At 37.8% G+C, this 20,530-nt stretch overlaps 1 protein-coding gene across 4 annotated transcripts in view; it reads left to right on the forward strand.

Moving 5' to 3' along the window:
- path (solute carrier family 36 member pathetic) overlaps positions 1-18,177 on the forward strand; it is an 81,645-nt gene extending 63,468 nt beyond the window's left edge. For 2 of the 4 annotated variants that reach the window (XM_019040618.2, XM_019040611.2), the window contains 8 exons: positions 1,433-1,517; positions 3,567-3,652; positions 9,047-9,317; positions 10,882-11,088; positions 12,067-12,342; positions 13,516-13,694; positions 14,168-14,334; positions 15,240-18,177. In XM_019040618.2, the coding sequence (XP_018896163.2) occupies positions 1,515-1,517; positions 3,567-3,652; positions 9,047-9,317; positions 10,882-11,088; positions 12,067-12,342; positions 13,516-13,694; positions 14,168-14,334; positions 15,240-15,553 (1,503 nt within the window). In that variant the 5' untranslated portion in view covers positions 1,433-1,514 and the 3' untranslated portion in view covers positions 15,554-18,177. Of the gene's footprint in view, positions 1-1,432; positions 1,518-2,095; positions 2,113-3,566; positions 3,653-9,046; positions 9,318-10,881; positions 11,089-12,066; positions 12,343-13,515; positions 13,695-14,167; positions 14,335-15,239 lie in introns of those variants that run through there. The other 2 variants (XM_072296989.1, XM_072296990.1) reach the window with 2 other exon arrangements.
- The last annotated feature ends 2,353 nt before the right edge of the window (positions 18,178-20,530 follow it).

Here is a 20,530-nt window from a genome sequence, read left to right on the forward strand (position 1 = left end):
CATTTTTCATAAACATAAAACGTGTTTTAATGTGGCATTGTTGCTTGGTATCTACAGACAAAAAATGTCTTTAAAAATTTCAAATTATTTAAATTTTCTTTTAAGTCATCTACAGATAACATGAATGAGATTCGATTATTTGGTTCTGAAGATATACCCTGGTAAAAATTGGCGATAGGAGCTGCGTTTCAAAATACCATAGGAATTCTTATAGCCGGCTAAAGAAGGCAATAGAAAATCATACAGCTGGCTGTAGAAAGTGGAGCAAATCATATGTATAGCCGGGCTATACGAAGCGATAAAAAAGTATACAGCCGGGCTATAGTTCCTATCGCCGGGCTTTACACTTCATCGCCACCGGCTATAAAAGGCCATAAGAAATTGTGTTGAAATTCGTGTGCTTTGGAAATCATTAAGTTTGATACGGAACCACCATAATATTTACAAAACACACATTATATTTTCCTTACAGGATGTGCAAACATTTCAAAATCATGAGTTGAAAAACGCTGACTTTGCGAGATTATATATTGGAGCCTAGCGCAGAGCGGAGTGGCGCGGCGTGCTACCAGCGATAAGCGCGCACTAGCGCCTTTAACCTAACAGGGATACTTCACGCATTGCGCAATGCGTGAAGTATCCCTGTTAGGTTTGTAGGCGCTAATGGGCTTTTCGCGCTGGCTGCCCGCCCGCCGCGCCGCAGCGTGCCACGGCGCTTGAAGCAACTATTTCACACCAGAGGTATTGCACAGTATCATACGAAATTGAAGGCGCTCCATCATATTAGGAATGGCAGGTATCCTTCAAAAGTACGCAACTTTCCGCGCAAAATAAATCAAGATACTACGGCCCAAAAATAGAGCGGTAGTCCAAAAACTCAGTAAGTCTTAGCATCCGTAATTAGTAACATTTAGCATACACTTTATCGCCTGGCTGTTGCTTAATCGCCATCGGCTATAAAAGACTATAAGAAATTCTGCAGCCGGCTATAGAAGCTATTGAAAATCTAACAGCCGGCTTTAGGTCTATGGTATTTTGGAACACTGATTCTACTGCCAATTTTTACCAGGGTAGTTTTGATTTTCCTATTGTTTTCTTATATGAAACGACAATATTGTTTTCTTTATAGAAAGACATTTGACGGAAGTTGTAGAAACCCATGTTAGTTTCTAATGGGTGCCGGACCACATCATTTGGTTCGGCGCGAAGCCTGGGCGTTTTAAATTTGCGGAAAATTTGCGCTTCTTTAACTCCGTTTTTCTCGGTTTCTGAGTAACTTTTTCGCTTTTCAAATGCGTGCTCGTCGTGTTTTACGAGTCATTTACTGTCAGAAGAGTGTATCCGCAAGTTGAAATTCGTTCACGATTACGTAAATTATTGTTTTATTTTGAGAAAAAATTATTTTTAATATTTTTCTTTTGATTTGTTTTAGGGTGTCAGCCGGTAGGACTAACAAATCCTGAATGAGCGATTCCTGATTGACGCACCCCACTTCTTCTCAACTCTCAGCAAAAATGGTCAGTATTCCTTATTTTCAGCGTCACTCTTTTTTATCTCCTTATACTCTGCTTTTTTAGGTTTTTATTTTATGGAAAGCCAAAAGTCTCCCTGCTCAATTTTTGTTTTCAGAGTTTGTCCAGAGACACTTTTAATTACAAATGCCTCCCAGAGAACTCATATTATTTCGAAGGAAATTCAGCAACGTCGAAATTTTCATGTCTTTCTTTCTGAGCACGGCAGTAAGCAGTCGTGAACTCGCGACCTCAAAAAGATAAAAAAAAAAAAAAAAAAAAAAAAAAAAAAAAAAAAAAAAAAACTGAATCGCGATCTGCGGTGAAACTTGATGCGTCCATTTCCTGGCGAACCCCGGTTCGTAGGCATTCCTACGGACTTGAAGGGTCATCAGAAAACGGACTTGTTGAGTTTTACCACCGACCGATCCATTGCGTCCAACCGCTTTTGCCAGCGTGTCCATTTCCGGTGGATAGGACGCGTTGAAACGCAGTCGGCCGCAAAAAGGAGAAAAAAACGCGGTGATGATGCGATTGCAGAGTTATAAATCATCAGTTCATCATCTGAGTTCACGGCTCACTGCCACGCGTCGCTTGACAGGTAAGATTTTCCGCCTCTGAAAAATTTTGTCCCACTCCATCCCCCCCCCCCCCTCCATTTTTAGGGTCTGATTTCGCTGGAAGATAAAATGATATAAGAGGCTTGGAGGACAAGGCGCGTAAGTGCAGTTTTTATAAAAATTCAGATATTAACGATTTCAAGTAAAACTAGTCTTAGTGCATAATCAGTGAAAAATTCGCTCCCAAATTCCAGTTTTTGAGCATCAAAAACTCAGTTTGGACCTCCTTTCCGCCATAAGGATCTATGTAATTTCGAAACTTCCAACATGTATTTCTCGAAGTGGCAAAAACTGCACTTCTGCGTCTTGTCCTCCAAACCCCTCATATAATTTCGAGCACTTGGGGTGAGTTTTCTTTGGTGCAGATAGTTGGCCTCTCGGCAAATGAAGGGACGTGACCACCTATGAGTGTTGTAGCGCATTTTGATATTAGTCGATTGATCTGCCATTTAAACCTATGGAAAAAATCGTTCACAATGCGCACTTGACCAATTGCTATTCTTTATACCATAGCCTCTAAAGGGACTGTATCCATTGGCGATTATTCAAGTTGGCAACACTGTTTTTGCACATTCCTCATTATGCTACATAGTTCATTGTGAGCAAACCCTGAATAAGAAAAGATCAATACATGTTTAACTTAGATGAAAATTCCAACACTGGAAAAAAAAACACATTGGATCTAGAGTCCAGACTCTTGAAAACATTGACAAGAAAAAGGACTCTTGATTCAATCAGATTTAAGCAATTAAATCAAAAGGAAATCCGCTCAAATTAAGAGGCTTGGTTCTTGATGTAAGCTTAAATCTGATTGAATCAAGAGTCCTTTTTCTTGTCAATGTTTTCAAGAGTCTGGACTCTAGATCCAATGAGTTTTTTTCCCCCTGTGAAAGCATCTGAGGGAAAGTGAAAATAAACCCTTGATTTTCATCAGTGATTTGCCCTCAAAAATCGGGGGAAAAGATACTGCATAAGTGCATAATGCCAGACACCATATCCAACGGCATTGCTGTGAATACTGAATAGTTTCAGGTGATATTGAATCAGTAAACCTTCAAAATATCTTTTTTTATCTGTGAAATAATATTACGACAGTATTGCCGCTAAGTTTTTTGCAATGTGGGAGGTTTTCGTTCTAAACATCTAACCAAAAACTACAAGTATATAATTTCAAGTTTTCGCTCTTGCATGACAGTTTTTCCGCGTTCTTCAGTTTGTTGTTTAGACTTGCACTTTTCTGTAAAACAAGGTCTGAAAGCACAACAATATCTCGGTAGTGCGCCGCAACAATTACGCAATCGAGTGATTTCAGCTTTTCAGCCGGGATTTCAGCTGCATCAGCATAGCGCAGCGGTGGTCAGCGCGCAATTTCGGTCAATTCCAAAGCAAGTTGCGTATGTCCGAGCTAGACGTAATTCAGTTTTCGTTTTTCCAGGAGCCAAGCACAGGCGAGCCGCAGGCCACTGAGCTCGACACCTTCCTTCCCCAAGATGGATCTAACAAAGATGGATCATCAGCAAAGTAAGTCTTTCTCCCCCTTTCTTTAATTTTATTTGTCCACTCGAATCTCCTTTCAGTGCATTTTCTTACACTATTTTTTTTCTTTTTTTCAACGATGTGTGAGGTGACTAATTTTGAGAGGTAATATGTCAGCCAACGAGACAAAAAAAGAACTTTTAAACTATAACATAATAATCATGCAATATAGTAATGGTATGTACCGACGTAAAAGATAATGTTAAAATAACATCAATACTTGTCAAATTATTAGTCACCTCTTTATCAGATTTTTTTTTTTTAATTAAACCATCAAAAATTATAAAAATGGTTATCTTGATCGGATTGCATAATTTCATCGTACCTACTTTGGAATTATTCATTCTATTTTTTTTATCTTAAATTTTATAAAATGGTGTAAATTCATTTGGATGTATCATTTTAGCTATTTTTTGTATTGTTCTTTCTTGATTAAAGGTGACAATTCCTCATCATAACTAAGGAATTTGGAGGATAAACCGCATAAGTTCATTTTCTGACAAAAATTGAGGTATCAGTAATTTCAACCAAATCGAATTCTGAAACACATTCTGTGAAATTTTACCAGTAAAATCAAATTTTTGAGCATCGAAATTTGAGTTCGAATTTTCTTTCCGTCTTTTTTTTCTTTCGTTGTAAAAAAACTCTAGACACATCTTTCGAACAGTGGCGTGGCGTGCTTCGCGACGGATCGATTGTTATGCCATTTAAACCTATGGAAAAGGATCGATAAACAGGCTCGTTCGCAGCGAACACCTTAATAATCGATTCTTTACCATAGGTTTAAATGTCAGAACAATCGATACATCGCAATTCACGCCACGCCACTGCTCTCGAAATACTAAAAACTTCACTCATGCCCTTTGTCCTCTAGCCCCTCTATTATAGTTGGACTACATTTTGCAATTTGGAACTATAGATTCTAGCCCGGTTTAAAAACAACGTCTGTGCCATTAGTTTCCCTATGCACATAAGTGTTTTTTTCAGATGAGCCAGAATTTATAGCTCCAAATTGCAAAATGCAGTTCAGTTCTCTGACAGTTCCCTGACCCGCACAACCCTCTCTACGTAGAGTAGAGTGGAACTCGAGCGACAAGAATAACCCTACCACTGTGCGGCTTCTTGGTGCAATGACGTCGAGACGTCAACGTCCAACGGCCTTTGGGTGCAATGTGCACGACACTTTTAACAATCCGAACGAGGCGCTGCTATTTATATCCCTTCCCCGCCGCCCTGTAGCCCTGCACCCTTATCCCTACAATGTAATCCCTATTTGTACTGCAAGTGCCGCATGGAAGCAATACTGTCATGCCAAGGAAAAATGCCGTATGAACATGTGAAAGTTGCCGAATTTCTCTGGATAAAACATGTATTTTTGAGGGGAAAAACTCAAATTTCTATTTGAAATGCTCAGATATTTTAGATCAAATCGAGATTAAAATTTGAAGAAAAATGTTCGCAATTTTTCTAGAAAATTCGGTTTTTATTGAAGTTAATCTGGCAACGTCTAAAGGCTTTTACGGCGTTTTTCCGTAGCACGGCAGAATACTCCACGAAGTTCGACGCCAATCGCTCGATTACTGCTTAGAAAAACGCCTTATGAGCATTCAGACGTTGTCAATTTTCTTCCAACAAAACACAAATTTTCTTTAAAACTTGTGTCTTTTTTTCTTTGAAATTTTTGTATGCGAAATCATGAGCGGAACCATAGGAACTTTTTGTCGGGGTGGGGGCAGAAAGACAGTTCCTTAAGAGGGGTCTGCAGGAGCACAGAAAGACACCCCACAAGTAAGTCGGAGACTTCTCTGACAAAAGGGGTACGGAGGAAAGTTTTAAAATTTTGAGTCGTCTCTAGAGCAATTTCGAGCTGAACTATTCGATAAGTTGATCGAAGTACAATTTCGGAGATAAAAGGTCTTTCTCGTACTTATTAAGTGCAATTTCTCAAATTTTCTGGAGGGGGCCAAGTAGATTTCGTGATTTCATTTTCGCCCATGTTCGCTATTGAATGTAGTATTTTTTAAAGTTTTTGGAGAAAATGTATTATTCAACTCTGCAAAATTGTGAGTCTTTACTTTTGAATTTCTTATAAAATTTTAATCACATTTCAATTTAATGTAACTGAAGATTTTGAGGAACAATACTCACGTAACGTTTGAATTGCCTCGTAAATGAAAAACCTCCATAGCATTTTCGGAAAGTTCAGAACATGATCGTCTCGAGTACCTGTCACTTTGAAAATCAATGTATCAGAGCTCATTATTTCGCTTTACTGGTCGGGTTCAAAATGTATTCGTATCGAAAGCTTTCATCGAACCTTTCACCTTCAAATGCGTTCTCCTCTGAATCAGAAAAATGTCTCTTTAATTTCGCATCAGTAATATCCTTTGTTCCCGGAATGTAAATATTTTATCTCGGGAACTTGGCGACATTCGATGTATCATACGACGTTTCAGCTCAGCACGGAAGATTTCTCCTCCCGCCCACAAACATTTCCCGAACGTTGAATTAATTGAATGTCATCAGACTAACGTGATCCATCAGTATCGGAAGTTCCAGAGAAACAACGTATCTACCGGCACTCCAGAATGTTCAAAGCGAGGTTTCTCATAGCTGAACTGTTGATGGGACAAGACTGTTAGGTTATCTATGACGTAAAACCATTATTATTTTGTCCCGCGTGGGAAAATGAGCTTTTACGGCTAACGATTTACGAAAGCTCGGATCACGGCCCGAATGTAATAAGGAAAAGGAGGGAAAGTCTATTCTGAGTCTCCGCCATCTAGATCGTTCGCCAAGATTTTTCCGTCGAAGTCTTAACAGCTCTTTTAAAAAAAGGTGGGAATATTATTTTTCCCCGGTCGGAAAACTTTTCCAATTGGATAAAGTATCTGAAACCTGTCAAGTGCGGTCTCATAGCCGATCCTTGGACAGTTCCGGCAGTTCCTTCCCTTAAAGAGGCCTCTCACAGTTTACAATGTGATTGTAAGGGAGATATGACATCCCAAAATGATAATTTTTACGATCCAGCAAAACTCGATCGATACTAAAGCATTGCATTTTTCGAAGGGATTACCTACAATGATTTGCAAGTGCCAAAAATACCAAACACAAAGGCAAAAAGGCAAAGGCATTATTTTTTTTAAATGGGAAACTACTCAATGCCAATTCTTGAAAACCTCCATGTTTTTCCCTCTCTGTGCGAAGTGAACTTTGTGAACCCTGGTAAAAATTGGCGGTAGGAGCTGCGTTTCTAAATACCATAGGCGTTCTTATAGCCGACTGAAGAAGGCGATAGAAAATCATATAGCTGGCTGTAGAAAGTGGACAAAAATCATACGGCCGGGCTACACGAAGCGATGAAAAATTATACAGCCGGGCTACACGAAGCGATGAAAAATTATACAGCCGGGCTATAGTTCCTATCGCCGGGCTTTACACTTTATCGCCTGGCTGTTGCTTTTTCGCCTGGCTGTTGCTTTTTCGCCATCGGCTATAAAAGGCTATAAGAAATTGTGCAGAAATTCGTGTGCTTTGTAAATCATTAAGTTTGTACGGAATCACCTTAATATTCACAAAACGCACATTATATTTTCCTTTACTACATGTTTTTTTTCATCAATTAAAATGAGAATAATCCATACAGAGTGTGCAAACATTTCAAAGTCATGAGTTAAGAAACGTTGACTCCACGAGATTAAATATTAGAGCCTAACCCAAAGCGGCGCACTGGCGCCTACAAACCTAACAGGGATACTTCACGCATTGCGCAATGCGTGAAGTATCCCTGTTAGGTTTGTAGGCGCCAGTGCGCGTTTTGCGCTGGCTGCCCGCCCGCCGCGCCGCAGCGTACCACGGCGCTTGACGCAACTATTTCACACCAGAGGTATTGCACAGTATCATACGAAATTGAAGGAGCTCCAACATATTGGGAATGGCAGGCATCCTTCAAAAGTACGGAGCTTTCCTCGGAAAATAAATCAAGATACTACGGCCAAAAAAGAGAGCGGTAGTCCAAAAACTTACTAAGTCCTAGCATCCGTAATTAGTGACGTTTAGCATACACTTTATTGCCAGGCTGTTGCTTAATCGCCATCGGCTATAAAAGGCTATAGAAGCTATTGGAAATCTTACAGCCGGCTGTAGGTCTATGGTAATTTGGAACACAGATTCTACTGCCAATTTTTACCAGGGAAAATTTCAGGAAATGACATTGATTTTTCTCCTTCTTAAAAATAAATCTGGAGCAGAGATTTTTAAACACCGCGCAAACGAGATACGTGGTCTGGCAGTTTCACCAGCGATATACTCTCATGTATGCACAACTTAATTATGTAACTTTCGCCCTGACTTCGATTAAATTGACAACGCCGATAAGCTCTGGAGCTCAGAGGCATTCAAAAGGGCCTGGTTCAAAGCTCATGCGGTGGACAACTTGCTGCCATTTGGCATTATTCCACTCCCTCTCCCTTTCAACCTCCTACTCCCATTTTTCCGCATCCTTTTTTGAGAGGGATCCATCCAGGTCATCTTTGACAGATCATCAATGTAGCTACCGATGACGTCCAAGACGGCATTCCGTCATTTCTATCGTCTAATCCAAACAAAATAATGCGCTCCCAGCCCGTCTCGGTATTTGTGTCATTACCCGTGACGTTGTTGTGATTTTCTTCTCTCCTCCGCAGTCTATTGACCCAGTAAATAAATGAATGAATCCCTATTACATTGGACATCAGTGCTTACACTGGAAAAAAATATTGGTAGAATTTATCATGCATTCACGCTGTATTTCACACAGCGTGAAGGAATGGTAAATTCCACCATTCTTCAAGTCGATTCTGCCAGAGGAATGGTAACCTGTACCAGTATATAGTAAAGTCTACCTTTCTTCTGACAGAATTGACTCTAAGTTGACGCTGTGTGCAATGAGGCGTGAAGGAATGGTAAATTCTACCAATATTTTTTTTTCAGTGATGCTAAAAGGAACTTTTTGAAATAAATAAAATCAAAAAGAACCATTTAGCAAACAAATCTCTAGTGCTCCTCTTTCCTGGAACTAGTTCCGAATTTCGGAACTTTCGAGATTCCCTAAATGTTCCGGATCTTTTGCATTTTCCGGAACTTTTGAAATAATCTATTAAGAGTCTCGGACTTTTGACGGTCATGGAGTGAGAGAAATTGGAACAAAAAGGTCCCGAATTTCGGAACTTTTGACGGACATAGAAATGGAAGCACTGCAAATTCCTTGCATTTTCACATAGCGGACTGTGAAACTCCCAAACTACGTATCGTAAAAACGTCTCAAACGTTTGGCGCGATACAGGATGATACCCCTGGGGTGGGTGTGGTGGAGATTGAAGGTGGTTTGCATGTTGACAGGTACAAAGTGCAAGTGCTGCCGACACGGCCGCGGGACGCGGAGGCCCCCGCAGGGACCGGGCACCACGAGAAGGGCTACTGGGACCCGTTCAAGGAGCGGAAGCTAGACCACGCCACCACCGACGGCGAGACGCTCACCCATCTCCTCAAGGCCTCCCTCGGCACCGGGATCCTGGCCATGCCGGCCGCCTTCAAGAACGCAGGCATGATCACCGGCATCTTCGCCACCATCATCGTCTCTCTCGTCTGCACCCATTGCTCATACGTCCTGGTAAGCACCCAACACAAGAGTACGTTCCTATTTGGACGGAGTTAAACAGAAAGGAACCAAGCCACATCGGGATCGAACCCAGAAAAAGAGGTTTCAAGTTTGGCTCCTGCATAAGACTCAATGTAAAAGATAAACTCCAAGTTCAATTTCTACAAAATTTGCTCCAACAAAAACTTTGAATTTTTGGCGATAGATAGTAGAGTAGTGGTTGAGTTCAAAACCATTCATAACTCAATTTTTTCCAAAATGTGGGTTGGTTCCTTTCTGCTTAACTCAGTCCATTTCATACACACTGAAAAAAAAATCTCGGTGTGTTTATTAAGGAAAGGGTAAAATTACCAAGAATTCAGGGTTCTATTTGATCCCAGTTTTTTCTTGGTAAAATTACCATTTATGAAATTGGTAATTTTACCGAGAAATCTCGGTAAAATTATTGACTTTCTCGGTAATTTTACTGAGCCCCGGTAAAAACGCCAATATTTTTTATCGACTGTGGTAGAATTACCGAGATAAAATGGCAAAGCCACCGGGAATCGATTACCAATGAAAGTGGTATTCTTACCTGAAAAAAAAACAGTAAAAATACCGGTTTTTTAGGTAAGCTTACCAGTCTGTCTTGGTAAGATTACCAATAATTGGTAAAAAAAAGTGAGATGGTAAAGGTACCAACGGACCTTGGTAAAAGCACCGAGAATTTTTTTTCAGTGCAGCTCCTCCGAGAAATCAAGTAAGTACCTGTATACGGGAGAGAACTGCCATCTCTGCGCCGCCGCCCTCTGATTGGTTCATCAGTTTTAGGCTATCATGGAGCTCCAAAGTTGGTCCAATGTCAACAAACCCGATCCAGAGGAGCACTTATTATCGCTGTCGTGCTTAGGAAAACCGCCGTATGAACCTTCAGACGTAGCCAAATTGCCTCCGATAAAAATCGAGTTTACTGAGAGAATTGTGAATATTTGATTCAAAAATTTTCACACAATGTTTTACGCAAATTAATCTAAAATGTCTGAAATGGGTTTCAAAATGGGTACTTTTCACAGAAATTCACTATTTTCTTCAGAAAATCCACCAAAAAATTGGCCCATCCGGGTCCAAAATATTTACCCCTAAAGATGGGGGACGGACCTCCCCTCCACGAAACACCAGGTCGCCAAATCTACGTGGAGGCCGTGGAAAACTTATGATTTTTCCGGTGATTGGCCCCATGATATCCGGATGTGATGCTCCAAAGCTTCACTGGATGATTTAAGAGGGCCCTAGACTTTTTGAATTTAGCAAGTAGTTATAGGGCTCCTTTGAATAGAAAAAAAATTGAAAGCAAAATATTTACACGTTTCCCAGAAAATCCGTGTCAAAAGACACACCTGAGGACACCCAGGTTGGCAACACCTGAGGGCTTTATACGACGTTCTCCCATAGCGGGCGTTCGCCCGATGTCCGAAGATTTTCCTGTCGTAGGTACGGATAGGGTATTTCTTTGCAAGTATTTTCTCTTTTTCTCATTAATTTAATAATGTCTTTAATGCATAAATATAACTCAAGCATATTGCTCTCCTGCTTTCAGGTAAAATGTGCACACTCGCTGTATCATAGGAAGAAAGTGACTACAATGACCTTTGCAGATGTGGGAGAGGTTGCTTTTGCGAACGGACCTCCATGGGGCCGGAAATTCTCCAAATGGGCTAGATTCTCCATTCTCTTCGGTCTATTCTTAGCGTACTTCGGAACATGCAGTGTCTACACTGTTATCATAGCCAAAAATTTCAAGATTGTAAGTAAAATTGAGTCAGTATTCAATTTTAGCATCTACCGCTTCGCAGTGGCGATTCTTAAAAGTTCAACAACACTGTTTTTCACCATTTGAATATAAGTAAAACGATCGATTTTTAGTGAATCCTCGTAAAAATCCACCTGTTTTTTTTTTGTTTTTTTTTGTTTTGTTTTGTTTTGTTTTTTTTTTTTGTTTTTTTTTGTTTTTTTTTTTGTTTTTTGTTTTTTTTTTTTCGTTTTTTTTTTTTTTTTTTACAAAACATTCGCTGCTCTATGATCGTTGCACGTAGGAAGTAATTAAATGGGAAAACATGGGGGGGGGGGGGGTCTTTTTACGCGGGTTTATTGATAGCCAGAAATTAAGCCCAGTTTGGGTTAATGTAATTTTTTTTTGTCAAATTCTACTTAATTTCACCAGGAAAAGAATAACCATCATTTGCTCGTAAAATGTTTGTAATTTTTTTTCTTTTATTGCCATCGCAGGAATTTTCCTGGAAAAGTTTACGCTCTTATCATGCCGTATATTTAAGTTACAATTTTAAATTACATTATCCTCTCTCGAGATTCACATCGAAATAAAGCAGGGCGTCTTCAGTCGGTCTCGACGGTAGCGCGACGCGACGATGCGATAGGTCGCGCCGGTGATGACGGATGATGCAACTATTTGAACTCAACAGTTGTCTGGATTGCATACACACGCAGACTGAAGGCGCGCTGACTTCTCACATTCACAGTAATGCGCGAGTCGTTCGGAGTCGCAACTTTACGATGCTCTCGTCGCAGCTGCGGACTCATCGTAACTGTATTATTTGATAAATGTATGAAATCTGTCTGCAGTTTTTCTTAGGACCTTTTTTTTGGCCCCCCTCCAAGAAAAAAAAAAAAAAAAACCCAAAATTGTTGTTATTCTGATCTTGTTGTTGTGCTCATCTTTTTGTGTGTTTCCTTTCGCAATTCTAATAAAAACTAACGTTTTCAGGTGATAGAGCATCATTCTCACTACAATGCAGACATACGGTTTTACATAGCGGTTCTGCTTGTCCCTCTCATTCTGCTCAGTTGGATCCCTAATCTGAAGTACTTAGCGCCGATTTCTATGCTGGCCAACTTCCTCATGGCCGGTGGTCTGGGCATAACTTTCTGGTATCTTGTTTGGGACTTGCCAAGTGTCTGGGAGCGCCCGCAGTTTGCCTCCTGGGAGACCCTGCCTGATTTCTTTAGTACGACTATCTTTGCCATCGAAGCCATTGGTGTGGTAAGTATTTTTAACTACTCAGATGGATCGACAGGTCCTGGGCTTTTTTCACAGATAGATGGTTGAAATATATAAAAAGTATCAAAAATTATGGGCGTCGAAAACAATGACATTTTCACGAAATAGCTTGTCTGGTATGGGCATGTGCAAAGGATGCCAGATGATAGGTTGCTGAAGGAGGTTCTGGATTGGGTCTCCCCCTGGCAGAAAACGTAGAGGACACCTTGTCAAATTGAGGATTAATGGAATAAGACAGGAAATGAGGAGATGCAATTTGCCAGAGGAGCTCTGGCAGGATCGCTAACAGTGGCGGTTGGGTGTTGCAGAGCGTACGGGAGCGCTGTAAGAAGCGGCATGTTCGTAGTATGAAAATCCTTGCAAATCTCAAATCATAATACTCGTAATTTTGAAGAATAATGAACCAACTACATACTGCTCTTATTCCTGGAGAAAATTTTCTGCACTTACAAAGAGGGAAATTCTTGGAATTTTTCAAAGTATCAAGTATCAAGTGACCCATATCTAGAGTGCGTAAGCTCTCTTAAAAAAAAAAAATATATAAAAAAAAAAATAAAAAAAAATTAAAAGAAAAACAATAAACTATAAGTATTTTTGATCATTTTCCCTTCAAGAAATACATTATGAAGCTTTTAGCAACATTGCATACTGAGTTACCCATATGTTTATTTTATTTCTTTCTTTCCATGAATGGATGCAAAGGCATCTTTCTAAAGTATAGTAAGAGCCTAAGCGGTCACATCTGCATCCCTTCAATTTATATTTTTTTTTCCTGCCTCTTTTTCTTTTATTCAGCCTCCAGCTAAAAATGCATAATAATATGTACCCACAATGAATTACTTTTAAAAGGTATCTGGAATGAGGCGTTGGTATCTGTGGGACTTGCAATATTCAGTCTATTTTTCAGATATTTACTGAGAAATTTGTTGTAAGAAAGGATCTGAAACATGAAAAAATTATTGTCAGTACTAACCTAACTCTGGTATTCAAGCACATTGATACCTTTTAAATTAGTTCGAAATAAGTAATTATGAAGGAGATTAGATGGTCCTTGAAATGAGAAAAAAATACAGATAGGTGGGCAAATCTCACTCTTCTAAGGCTATAATATGTGTTCACCCAGCAACTTAAGTGATTTTTTTCTAAATTACACAGATAATGCCTTTGGAAAACGCCATGGAAACTCCTCAACACTTCGTTGGCATTTGTGGTGTTCTTAACCGAGGGATGAGTGGAGTTACGATGATTTACATCTTACTAGGTTTCCTTGGTTTTCTCAAGTTTGGAGACGCTGCTCAAGACAACATCACAAATAACTTGGATATCACACAAATGTAAGCACCACTCTTTATCAACGGGAAAAATACATCAGAGCAAAGTTGTATATTATTTTTCTCCCAAATTATGTTTATAAATTTTGATACCTAAATGTAAATGAGGTCTAGAGTCTAGATGGAATTTTAAGTTGACCTTGTGATAAGATTTAAAAAAAAGATGTAATATTAGCAAGTTTGGGTCATGAAGAAGCTCTATTATTCCTTCATTTTGACCATTTCATCTCAAAATAAGTAAGTAATACTATTGCTTGCTATTTCCCCCAAAAATTCCAAAAATTTCGAAAAATTTATGTATTCACTTAGAAATGCACAACATGAGAAACAATTTATTTAAAAAAAATGTATACTCTGATTTTCTCCAGTGTCAATGACTCCTCAAAAGTTTTTCAGGTGAGTTTTAAATTACCTGACAAATTCACTTGCAATTCATATTAACTATTAATATGAAAATAATTGTTCTTCTCTTTCAGAGCTCCTCAAGTTGCCAATATCTTCGTAGCAATTGCTGTTTTCTGCACATTTGGTCTTCAATTCTTCGTATGCCTAGAAATTGGCTGGGATTCTGTCAAGGGCTACTTTCCGAAGAGACAAAGATTCTACAATTATATCGTCAGAACTGTGCTTGTTTCAGGAGCTGGTAAGTAATAGTTCTAATTGTAAGTTTGGAGCAGGGATCATTTCTTACAATATCTTTGCGGGTTCCAGAGACCCATTTGTGAAAACTGGAAGCACCCATCAATAGTCTATACTTGAACCGTTTTTAGTTGTAAACCCCCTGCTTAAGGCACCACCACCTTTGCCTCATTCACATGGGGAAAAAAACCAGGCTTAAAAAATCCTCTAAAACAATTGACTGAAATCTCTAAAATGCTCTCTAAGTCTTCATTGGTATGCCCTTTCATACCTCTGAGTCTGGAAATTATATTCAATTGCATCAACACATTATTAATGCAATACTTATGGATGCTAAAAATGCTCAAGTAGGACAGGTTGCAATAAATTGCAATTTTGTGGTAAAATTATTGCTATTGTATCGAGGTGTCGTTTTTGTTGCCTATTCACTGATTGAAGGGGCTCCTTATATTGAAATTTTTTGCTGCAAAATTGGAATCGGCAAGTTGCAATTTTTTATTTGATTGCATATTGCCTACTTTTGTCTGCATGAAACTTATTTTATAAAATCGACATTCATCAGCTAAATGATTTAAAGAAAAAATTGCAGTTTCATGGTGAAAATTTAATCGCATTAAATTGATTGCAAAATGATTCAAATATTTTCATTTCACGGAGGTACTTGAGTGATAGAAACAGAAATGTGCAGCCCTTTGTTTTCCTCTTCCGTAAGACTTGCAACTGCAAAGTACAAAGTTTTTCCTTTGGGCTTTTTTAATATTTGTACGATCTGAACGGCTGTAGCTGCTCATCAATGTGAGTTTCAGCAAAAAGTATGCCATGTTTTTTGTCCTCAAATACATCGAGTCATGGACTCAGTTTTTCTTTTACATTTGTCTTGTATAACAGTCATTTTTCTCCCTGTTCCAGTGTTCTTGGCTATTGCAGTGCCAACAATAGGCCCATTCATCAATCTAATCGGAGCCCTCTGTTTCTCACTCCTGGGGCTCATAATTCCTGTTTTCATAGAATTCGTGACGTATTGGGACGTTGGATTTGGCTCCTTCAATTGGATAGTGTGGAAGAATATCCTAGTCCTCATTTTTGGAGTTTTAGCCCTAGTCTTTGGCTCGGCCACTAGTATCAAAGGGATTGCGGCACTGTATGCCCCGCAAGGTCCTGTGGCTGATGGATTCAACAAGACTTTAGAAAACCTATCAAGTTACAACACAACAAGTGTTTGAATGTGCTGCTTCCTTTACTCCATTATTTTCACCAAAATGTTCACCGGGTGCCTAATTTAGGTCTGTTAGAATTGCATGTGTCCATGAGCAATTTTCTAAGTTTGAATTTTTTTTTCTCAGATCAGTTTTTTCGGATTTAGGTAGCTTTAATTCAAATTTTATACCCTAATTAAAAAATTCTGTTGTCTTTTTGGAATGCTGAACTATCATACTTTAATTTAAGTTGTGTGAGGGGTATAATCTTTTTAAACCTTCCATCCACCCTGTGTCAATGAGCTTTGCACATCCTTTTTTATTAAGTTCAACAGAATAATTGTTTTCCTTCATATTTTTCTTTACCAGTGAATTTTACTAAATTCGGCATGTCAGCCCTTCTCAAATCTAAAATTCGAATGAAAGACTGGTCTGAAAGCTTTTGTTTCTTCATTGTAATCGACACACAACAATAATATTAGAACAGTCATCATTGCACACTGAAAACATGTGCAAGTCATCTCAATTAAGGGTTTTCCGCACTTTTTAGGAAGCGATTAAATGATGCCTTAAATTATCAAGGGAAATCAGTGGCCATTCTATGAACATACTGTGATAGCGTTTATATTATTTTGTGCGCTGAAGCCTGAGTTTAAAGAGCTTACTTTTTTTATCATGAACTTGAGGGTATACTTAGCAGCTTTTGTCAACTTATTTATTCTGTTATTTTAGGTTGTACATACTGTTATTTTTTTCAACAGTAATTTTCAATCAGCGTACTTATAACTCGTTGTCATTGTTTTTATTCTTTATTTTATAAGATTGCTGTTATTGTTGCATTTTTGTCCAGAAGCATATCATATCCTTAATTTTTGTTCAAACTGGAGCTTTTTAGCTCTTTGAACTTCAGTTGCTGTTTGCAGATTTTCAAAAGTTTGTATCTAAGTTTTTATCCGGCGAAAGTTATGTACTTATTTATCTGCACTCTTTATTGTATTAACAAGGTATCATTTTTGTTTCTGTCAGTTTTTAAAACATTTTGTTGAGTAAATCTTTTATATTTCTACAAATCTAGACAGTAATGGATAGTTGATTTTACAAAATCTTTAAATAATTTATTTTTGCAGTATATTTTTTTCCTCTGTTTCAGAGTTAACTTCAGTTTTTTTTCTTTCTTTCTATGCAAGGAATTGAAGTACATATTTTTTAAGAAGGCCATGAAAAAATTTTAAGTAAAAAAAATTATAAACTGCAGATTTTCAATTGTCATCTGTAAACATTAAAGTTTTCAAAAGTTGCTCTCCATGGTGTCGGCATCTTTTTTTTTACTTTCTAAAGTAATTTGTGCCTTTTGTTTCTTTTGATATACTTTTTTCTGGGAGCATTTGATTAATATGAATGAAGCATGCATTGCATTGTTATTGTTTATCATCTCACTGGCTGCCGCACAGGCTATGCTAATTACACCTCCCAGAATACCTATTATGAAGAATTGGTGAGCAGCAAATAACTCATTTTTATTTGATATCGTGGCAGGATAAGATATTTTTTTTCTTTGGTATCACGGTATCTTGGCACTATGACATGCCCTCAAGACAGCCTTTCATACACATTTTGTGTCTTGCAAGCAAGCTGTATTCATTTTTGAGCAATTTTTATTATGTCACTTTTCATGAGCCTCAGAGATAAGTGCTAAAAAATTATGACCGTCACTGTTGATTTTTTTCTTGGATAATTTTCATCTTGGAAAATTGTACTGTATTATTCATTTTCTTATTTTGTAATACCCTATTTTATTTCTAGACATGTAAGTCATTGAGCATTTTTATGACCGTACTCATAGTTTTTAGTTTTGTACCAAGACGTCAATTTCCTCTCGCAAGATTGTAAAGTTTATTGTCCTTTAGTCTTTGATGAGCTGTTTTCCGTTTTTGGTGCTGAATTTGCTGTATAAAGATAAGATATTTTTTTTGTTTTATTTTTTTAATAAATTGGTCGTAATTAGTTAGTAGTAGAATATCTACCTTGTATTTATATGATATGATTCTTTGTTTCATCAATGCATAATAATAAGTAATGATAAAATTACAGAATTTTTTTTATAAGGTTTATTTTTTCAATTCAGCCAATAACACGAACTGTTGTTTTACTTTATCGATTCTTTCCTTCGTTCATCTCACTGCTTTTGATTTGGATTGTTTTAGCACTGAATAGCATGTTCCAGCCATATCTATTCTCAAAAGAAATGAGTACCTATTAAATTTTTCATGTTTTGTCTTGTTTCAAAGGTCAATTCAGTGCCTTTTGGATTCTTTCTTTCTTTCTTTTTATTTTTTGGCATACTTGTAAATAAACCCTGAAGCAAATTCAAATTATTTTTAGAGATATGTTGCAGTTTATTTAATTAGATAGATTTGAATTCAGTGCTGTTGACTGTCAGTTATTCATTTCTGTTATTTGTACATTTTATCATTTCATGTATATTCTTGAATTTAAAAAAAAGACAAATTATGAAGTCGGCTTTGGCCATCTGAAAGTTTCGTTTCTTTCATTATTTTTTATTTTTTCGTAATGTCAGATTTTTCACTGGAATAAGCTATCTGCTGCCAACTTATTTCCAACCATATAATAAAGTTTTGAATAATTATGTACCTCTTGTATCATCATTGACTCTCATCTCATCCCTTTTTGTCAGAATCATTTAGTTGGATGGCAGATCAGCCAAACGGCTATCTATATACTATACAAAGAACTTCGACGCCGGCTAAATTTCGAGATTTTTTTTTCTTCAATGATGCTCTGTATTGTTTCCTGAGTACTATAAGCCTTTGAAATGAAATCTCTTTTGTGCCTATTTCTAGGAAATCGCGTCTGAAAGGTGCATTGCTCAGTAATTTAACATGTGATATCATATAAAGAAATGGCAAGGTCGCTGAGTTGAAGATGGGATTGGGGTTTATTGTTTCGAATGCTGTCCGTTGTCCGTCTTGTCTCCCCGGCCAGCATGAGACAAGGGAAAACAAGGTTACTCCTTGATCACCTGTATTTCCTTATTCGATGAAGCGTTTTTAACTGGTGATAAGCGCACTTCTCAGACCCCATTTCCTCGAAATTGCTGCGTGGACAGTTTGTTTTCAAAAGGCCTTTATTCAGATGGTCATAAGGAACATCATATCAAAAAATCTCGAAATTTCACTGAATTCCTTAGCATTTTCCTTCAGTTTTCGAAGAATAATTTTTCCCCCCAACAGCTGATGTTATTGAATCAAATTTTTAATTATAAATCTAAATCGGTTGAGCCCACTCTAAATAATTTTATGCACTTTTAGAGTGCAACAGAAGATAAGCTGTCTACAGTTTAGGGTTTAAAGTAAATTTAAAAATCAATGGCAGATTTTTGCAAATTCTTGGTGCAGTCTAATAGTGCACAAACTTATTTGACGTCGACTCTATCAGGTATTTTCTTGCCTCAAGCATTAAACGTGTTTTGCATTTGTGTGCAAGGCACTGAGGACTAAGAGGAATCAAGTTAACTGACTTCATACATCACATTTCACAGTGGGACTGTCTGCTCGGTTTTTTTTTTTTTTTTTTTTTTTTTTTTTTTACATTGATTCCTGGGGAGTGTGTCAAGACTGAGATTAACCTCATTTAATTCTGTTTTTCATTGAAGCAAATAATTTCTATGAAAACGACTTCTGAGGTTGCTAAAAGTGCAAGAGTGTCCAGTTTTGCATGATTCTTCTTCAATAAAAATATTTTCTGGAAATTTCATCCAAACGTAATGTAAAGTAATCTTCTTTTACAAAATTATAAGTCAGAATGGTAATTTTGAAACACTAAATCCAACTATATAACCATCAATGATAAAAGGTGCCTTTTGTACCAAAAAGCACAAATTATTGCGATAAATTGCAGAGGAGGGCATTTTGCAAACATTGCGTACAGCCATGAAAATTTCAAACCAAATTGGATCTACAACAGAAAACGAACTTGCAATTTAAGAATGTAGTTTAAGGTAAAAATCGATTTCAAGTTCTAATATCCGATGCTCAGCGCTCAAAATTGTAAGATTTAAGTATAACTTTCTCCGCTTGAAACTGCGGAGAAAATTTTCCAATGAAAATTTGACAGTATTTTCCCAGAGTTCTTTGCTCCAGGAAGTCAAGAATAGAATCCTTGCCATGAAAGACAGCAGTTAGTCGAAATACTTCAGCTTCTCTGAAATTGTATAAAAACGCTACATATTAGCAGAGACACATTTTCCTCCGATTGACCTCAGAGGCAGCATACCTCAATTGAATTGATGCCACTTGCGTTCACACACTAAGTATTCAATTGAATCGGTCATTCTTAAAAAGACTTAAGAGCCAAAAAAGGATCTACAAGAGAAATGGTAATCATCATCTCAATTGACCCGTTCTAAATCTCAGAGCTCTAAAATCTTAAAGCAATCAATTGATGATAGACATTCCCAATTATTCTGCAGTTTAAAACGGGTTGTTTAATGCAGTTTCTACTGTTTGTATTTTCATATTTGGCGCTGAAGTTGTATTGAGAATGAACGAACCCATTGGAATGTCATATAAGATCCGCGATCTTGGTTCTTGTATTTAATTTCTATCCATCCCAAACTGAAGATAGCTATTCTTCAATCGCTTTCTAAACCGCGAAAACTTTGGGCATGGACTCCTGCAAGCATTTCCAATTTTACGCTCGTCTAGATCACATGCGCTTATTCAAATTTCCCGGTTTTGAATGGTCGCTAAAAATCTTAGCAGGGTGGCCAATTACGATGTTCAAAGTTCAGCTCAAAGTTTAATGATATTTGACCTCTTTTCATCCTTTTCTCATTGAATAAATACTCAAGAAGAATTTCAAGGGTATTTTAACTACTTGATACCTTTAAATTACCGTGAAATTCTCAAAGATCGTTACTGATGTGCTTCCTTTTCCAGATATCAGGTTTCCCCTCCCGTAATTTCCGGGCAATTTTTCCCGCGC

Source organism: Bemisia tabaci, chromosome 2 (genome assembly GCF_918797505.1).
Source record: "Bemisia tabaci chromosome 2, PGI_BMITA_v3".
Lineage (NCBI taxonomy): Eukaryota > Metazoa > Arthropoda > Insecta > Hemiptera > Aleyrodidae > Bemisia > Bemisia tabaci.